The 6,943-nt window shown below is 36.0% G+C and overlaps 1 protein-coding gene across 1 annotated transcript; it reads right to left on the minus strand.

Annotated features, from left to right (window-relative positions):
- Positions 1–1,606: 1,606 nt before the first annotated feature.
- klhl40b (kelch-like family member 40b) lies at positions 1,607–6,652 on the minus strand. The gene is made up of 6 exons (XM_079602630.1): positions 5,382–6,652; positions 5,143–5,303; positions 4,931–5,038; positions 4,039–4,224; positions 3,751–3,900; positions 1,607–2,954 (listed from the first exon to the last, which is right to left on the minus strand). Exons 1-6 carry the CDS (start codon positions 6,510–6,512, stop codon positions 2,819–2,821), a joined length of 1,872 nt encoding a protein of 623 aa, XP_079458756.1. The 5' UTR covers positions 6,513–6,652; the 3' UTR covers positions 1,607–2,818.
- Positions 6,653–6,943: the final 291 nt, after the last annotated feature.

Here is a 6,943-nt window from a genome sequence, read left to right on the forward strand (position 1 = left end):
CAATTGTGAGAGGAAAAAAGTCACATTTACCTTTTTTTATTCCGTGGCGGTTAACATGCTTGCATAGTTAAAGGAACGGTTTACCCAAAAATGTATATTCTGTTATTGTTATGACTTTATCCATTTATAAAAGGGGTTATTAATAGCAGAATGCTCAAACTGCTACATGAAGGTGTGTAAATGATGACAGCATTTTCATTTTTGTCTTAACTGTACCTTTAAGTTTGGAATGGAATTGTAGAAATTCTGGAATTAATAATAATAATAAACAGAGCATAACATGCTAGGTGTACACTGTAAAAATATATATGATAAATAAGATCAATTATTAGAGGCACTATAACAAACTTGTCTTAAGTGTGTAATGGAATAGAGTTGATCATTGGGGAAGATAATGATGATCTGAGCAGAGACCATGACCAGGGGTCTTTTAAAAAGGTCATTTTTTATTTAGCAGAAATCTAAATGTTGTGCCAGATGATTATTTAAGCCTTTTTATGGTTTTGCCACGGATATGTTGTTAGTGTTCTTTACATGTTTTTCAGTGTCATATTGCACCTTATACCCAACTAACTTTATGTTTATATTTTTAAAGTCCCTTTTAACATATTAAAAAAATATTTCATCTCATGTTTCTTTAACGATATTATTTAAATATTAAAAACTTCCCCAGAATGTTTTCTGATGCACATAGCACTTGCTTTATGTCTTATAACAATGTGAATTAATACAGAATTCACTTTTTCTTTTTGTTGTGTGTGCACTTTATTTGGATATTAATGTTATGGTTCAAGGTTTAGGATAACATGTTTTGTTAAAAAGTTTAAAAGAAACTGCTGAAGGCTTTCTGTTATGATCATATTTTTTCCCCTCTCTCTCTCTCTTAAACTAAAGTCTTATTATTTTACATGCAGTGAAATTGCACAGAAGTAAATCTCCATCTTTGGAGATATTGTAGTACAAAAAAGGCCATTGAAGAGCTAAATTTTGAATTGATTTTGTGCATCTTAAAGAAAATATTTATCTTACAGGTTGTGAGAATAAAAGGTCAAAGTCAAGTTTTTACTATGTTTTTATGTTCTGCATAATTTACTAGTGTGTATTATTCCTAGTTTGCTGCTTATTAAGAAAGACTTTGGATGCTTGTGGCCTTTTTTTAAGTATGTGTATTTAAGTGATTTTGGTAAGAGAGAAAGATTTATATTAAGAAGGTTTTGTTTGTTATTTTAGTTTGTTCTGTTGTGTGCTATCCTTTGTAATAAATTATAAGTGATAGCAAGAGGTGATTTGCACTTCATAATTTGAGTAGTTTTTCTTTTTGTCTGTTTAATTTTCAAAGAAACCACTCACCATAGTTATCTTAAAGACATTATAAAACCAAATTCAAGAAATATATTAACTTTTTTCCTAAACTAGCACTCAACATGCAATACTTAAACGTACCCATACTTTCAATGTATTAAAACAATCATGAGTGTGACTGTTCTATACGCTAGTATGTCTTAGTTAACTTTGTGTACATGCAGTTGGCAGTTGTGCTGGTTCTGTCAGCAGAATACTAAACAATACAAGATCTAGCGGTGCTAATAAAATGAAGCTGTATTTTGTCATTTATTGTATTGGGTAGTATTTATTGTCTGTAACAAAATAAAATTATCATTTCAGTAGTAAACTAAATGAAACAACACAGCAAGCATTTTTGTGTTTCGTTTTTTGCTTTACTTTGAAAGGCAAATATTTCTCATACAGAACACAACAGAAATGTAACATGGAATATAAAACAATAAAATGACCAATTACACAACATGACACAAGAAGCTCTGACCATAATAATAGTGTTCAGAAACAGGATTTCCACAGCCTTATTTTCAAAATATTTGTACTGGTTGCAACATAGGCTTGCTGGAAAAACGGGCCCACATTTTTTGCAAAACTCGAAAAACAGGCTAAACACAATTCACTGCAGTTTCCACCTGAAATGAACACTAGTGGCAGTAAAACCCCAACAAATCTTATTCCCTTTCTAACTGATTATAATTACAGGTGCATATTATCGATTAATAAAGACTTAATATGGATTTTCTGATGTAGTAGCCTAAACTTGCTTGGTAGCTGGTGGTACAGCATTGGAGTGTGCGTAGGCTACGCCAAAAATCCACGTCTACGTTTATATTTATAAAAACTTGCTTTGACTTGGAAAAGAGAGTCAGAGTAGCTACTATAGGCTATCACTTGGAAAGCAATTCTTGCCGCGGCGCTCACCATTCTCAAGTAAAGAATTTGGACGCTGATAGTGCTCCCTTAATATCATATATGAATTGTTGTTGTTTTGTGCGTACGTTGGTTCTCTCACGTACGCACATTTGAGAAATTATCGTAAGATCAAATCTAGGACTGTTTTCTACGCAATATTTCACGTGATGCAGAGTGTGTATAGCTATAGTCGTGAAACTTTAGTCAACAATAAGCTCACAGAATCAAGTTGAAATGGTAGCCTATGGTTGATCAGCAAGAGCAAAACTCACTGGACATTCCACTTTGAAAGTGACTTTGCCGCGAAATGTGGTAGAAGCAACATAATATCATTTTGCAGAAATCTCGCCAAAGTAAGTTTTTCCAATAAGCCTGGGTTGGATGGCTTTTTCTTTTTGTTCCAAATGATAAATTATCTGTAAAGTGTGTTTGAATGTTGAATATCAGATGATCATGGAATCGATGATGTTCTGTCCTCTTGTGGTTCGTGCTGATTCTAGTCTTCCCTTTGTCCATAGCTGGTTTAAAATCAGTTTATACAGTCTTTCCTTTGTGGTACACTGACTCATTGGACAGCACTGACGGAGTCTCTCATTTTTGTGAGTCGAAGACTGTTGAGACGAACTCCCAGAACTGTTGCACCAGATGCATATTGAATCTCCCTCAGTATGCCGATCCATTTCCTCTCGCCCTCATCATACCTGAACAAACATGAACCTTTTTATTTGAACATATCAAAAAATACCTATACCAAATACCATACTTAAAAATATATATCAGTACCATGTTAATGACTGGCTGATGTTGATTTATTGATATTTAATTTTTGAATTGTGCATGCTCATTTAAAAGTTAACTTTTATTTAAACAAATTAATTTGAGTGGTTTTAATTTATTTAAAATAATAGTATAGAATTGTAATACTGCATCCCTTTTTACACTAGTATTCAAAAGACTGGGTTCAATATGATTTTTTAAATGAAATTATTAATACTTATATATTGTATGCAAGGATGCATTAAATTGCTCAAAAGTGACAGTAAAGACAATAGTACAAAATATTTATGTTTCAAATAAATGCTGTTCTTTTGAGCACTATTCATCAAAGTATCCTAAAAAAAAAAAAATCACAGTTTGCACAACAATATTAATCAGCACAACTGGTCTGTTCATCATTTGTAATAATAATGAAATGTTCTTAAACAGCAAATCAACGTATTATAATTATTATAAAGATTATGTGACACTGCAGACTGATGCTGAAAATTCAGCTTTGCATCAGGAATAAATTACATTTAAAAATATATTAAAATAGAAAACTGTTATTTTCAATTATAAAAATATTTCATTACTTTGATTAGTTTTTATTGTATTTTGATCAAATAAATGCAGCCTTCTTTCAAAAACAAAAAATATCACCAATTAACCCCAGATTTTTAAACTTTAATCAGCTCCCTTTACTTAAAGACTGATTGGTGTAGTGAACGAGCGCCTCACCTCCAGATGTCATTCATCTCCTCCGGTATGAGATCATCGCTGTCCTCTTTGGGGAACATGGCAAAACCACCCGCAGCGTAGAGGACACCACCCACAGTGACCAGGCTAAGAGAACTACGTTCCTGAGGAAACTCCACAAACTCGGACCACCTGTAGGATAGGGTTTAAATATTAAGCTTAATGCAAGCTAATTGATGAGTTTATCCCATAAGTCAATGCGTATCATAAAACTCTGATTATAATGCAGCAGGATTTTAACGTGTGTATGCGGCCATGGCCCACGCTTACTTGTTGGTTGTGATGTCATAGACCTCAACGCTGCCTGTAAGGCCAGTGTCCGTAACACCAGCTGCCACGTAGATCTTGTTTTTGTGGATGGTGACCCCAAAAAGTGAGCGTGCAGTATTTAATGGAGGCAGATCCATCCACTGATGCTTTTTAGTGTCATACGCACACACTCTATTCAAACACTCTCTACAAAATAAGACAGATATGTGTAACTGTGAGATATGTAACCCTGTACAACTATACTATTTAAAATTTTGGAATAATTACGATTCTCTTAATAAACATTTCTTGTTATTGTTAATGTTGAAAACAGTTGTGGTGCTTAATATTTTTGTGGAAACCATAATAAAAAAAATCAAGATTATTTGAAGTAGAACTCTCTTGTAACTTTGTAAATTTCTTTAATTTCACTTTTGGTCAATTTAACGTGTCCTGGCAGAATAAAAGTATTAAATCCTTAAAATCGAACTGACCACAAACTTTTGATTGTTAGTTTTTCACCATTTCCACAAAAATGTTAAGCAGCAAAAACTGTTTTCAACATAATAATAAGAAATGTTTCTTGAACAGCAAAAAAGCATATTAGAATGATTTCTGAAAGATCATGTGACACTGAAGGCTGGAGTAATGATGCTGAAAATTCAGCTTTTGACCACATGAATAAATTACATTTTAAAATATACTCTAACATAAAAAAGTTGTTTTAAATTGTAAAAATATTTGACAATGTTAATGGTTTTACTGTATTTTTGATCAAATACAGCCTTGGTAAACATAAGAGACTTCTTTTTTTCTTTTTTTTTTACGTAATTATTCCAAAAAATTTGACCATAAGTGTATCATGTTAAACGCATATTTCAAAACAGAAGCCATAAATAGCTTATCAACTTACTTGTTCTCTCCCTTTCCTCCAATTACATAGATTATTTCATTATGAGACACTACTCCATGGCCATATACTGGGTAGGAAAGAGGATCCGACTCGGCCCATTTAAGATACCTTTAAAAAAAAAAACAGGGCTACTTGAAGTATCTGTTTGGAAGATTCACAAAAGACAAATGTACAGCTGATCTTCAAATAATTAACGTGGCATCAGTACTTACTGTCTGTCATAAACCATAACTGTTTCCAGAATGTGTTCTCCTTCTTTCATTTCTTTCCCTCCAATCACAAAGATGAAGTTTTCAGCCTCGCCCATCCCGAACAGGAAGCGGGGGGAGGGCATGGGAGGCATACCCATCCAGTCCGATGTTGCAGGGTCAAACTGTATAATATATCAATTATAAAATTTGAGTTTTATGGCTTTTAGTGCATGTTTGATAGTTGTGAACTAGTCTTTTACCTGCAAAAAGTATGAATAGATCTGTTCGTCTTTGCTTTGCTCATCAAAAAAGAGTCCACCTGCCACAAATATCTGGTTTTCCTTTGTGACCAGACTGCAGTGGTTTTTAGGGATTTGGGTTGAGATTGCCGCCACATAACAATCATTTCCCGTTGGGTCATAAGCCACTGATGCAGTGTCATTGATCATGAAGATCAAGTCTCTCAAGAACATCCCGAACCGCAGATTGTCATTCAAGATGCCCGGAAGTAGCTCCTCCTGCTCTTCTTCCTCCTCTTCATCTCCCTCCTTCTGTCCTTCATCACCAGCACTCTTTTTGCTTTTGATCTTTTTGACTTCTGGAAGCTTCCCAGCATGGGCGTCTTTGACCAGTTGCAGTTTCTTCATGATCTCTGGGTTCGAGTTCAACCATTCATGTTCCTCCACATTTTTGGTGAAGTAGTCCTGAGGAACCAGGCGTAATCTGATGCAGTCCAGCAGACTCGGTAGGTCATCCAGCCTCTTTTCTTGGTCATGTCCAACCCACTTGATCAAAGCCTCAAAAACATCTTGCTCCGTTTCTACGTTCAAAGTGTCAGATGCAATAACGGCCGCCAATTCGCTTGGAGTCAGTTGCAGGAATTCTTCATCCCGAGCGATAATCTGGAAGCGCTCGCAAGCAAAGTTCCTCCCAGATATGGCCAGACGAGGACAATCCAGCATCAGTCCTAGTCGAAAAATTGCCAAACAGTTGCTCAAACTCAATCGCTTTTGCAGGAACGAGACACATACAGTGAAAATCGAGGGGATCTGAAGCATGTTGGCCAAAGCGAAGATGTCCTGCACGTTTTGCTCCGTCACGTTGATGTTCGAGGTGTAGAGGTACTTCAAGATCATCCCCATGACGCCAGGCTCCACATCCTCCAGTACGATCTCCTTCTGTTTACTCTCCTCCATACCTGACTTGAAGAAAGCTCTGAAGTACGAGCTGCAAGCAGCCAGGACCAAACGGTGGCATGGAAACTCTTTGTCTTTTATCTTCAACACGCAGTCAACCATCATATCGCTCTCCAGAAGATCGTATAGACCATCTTGCAGCAGAGTTTGCTGGTACATGCGTGGCTCCTCCATGGGATCTATTGGTATAGCCATATTGATCGCGTACTATCCCTAATGGTCACGATGAAGTCAATGGCTAGTCCAGCGCTCTCTGTTCCGCACTTCTGTTAGTGGTTGAGAAAGAAGAGGCAGGGTTGAAACAGTTCCGCTTTGCTGTCAGGATTTGAGGCTTCATCAGCTGTCCCAATGCTTCAACCAAACTCCAACTGGGGGCTATTTATAGATCCTTCACAAAGATGTGGAATCCATACTTGTACATGTGAAACACAACCCCCTGTCCTGTGCAACAGCTGACACACTTCCCCATGGGAAAGACAGCAGTCAGAAGAACTGGCCTTCTGGGTGAGATCACAGGCCACTAGATAGGACCTTTATGAGATCATGAATCACCCTCTTGATTTATTATTTTTATTGACTATATTATTGATAATGGGGTATTTTATTACAGGGATTCGCATCTTGTA

Source organism: Phoxinus phoxinus, assembly GCF_949152265.1.
Source record: "Phoxinus phoxinus genome assembly, chromosome: 24".
Taxonomy (NCBI): Eukaryota; Metazoa; Chordata; class Actinopteri; order Cypriniformes; family Leuciscidae; genus Phoxinus; species Phoxinus phoxinus.

Excerpts from the sequence above, each read along its gene's own strand:
- klhl40b (XM_079602630.1), bottom strand. The coding sequence starts at position 6,512 with ATGGCTATACCAATAGATCCCATGGAGGAGCCACGCATGTACCAGCAA. Across the intron at positions 5,039-5,142 it reads GTTATGGTTTATGACAGACA|GTATCTTAAATGGGCCGAGT; the intron begins GTAAGTACTGAT and ends TTTTTTTTAAAG. Across the intron at positions 3,901-4,038 it reads TATGACATCACAACCAACAA|GTGGTCCGAGTTTGTGGAGT; the intron begins GTAAGCGTGGGC and ends CCTATCCTACAG.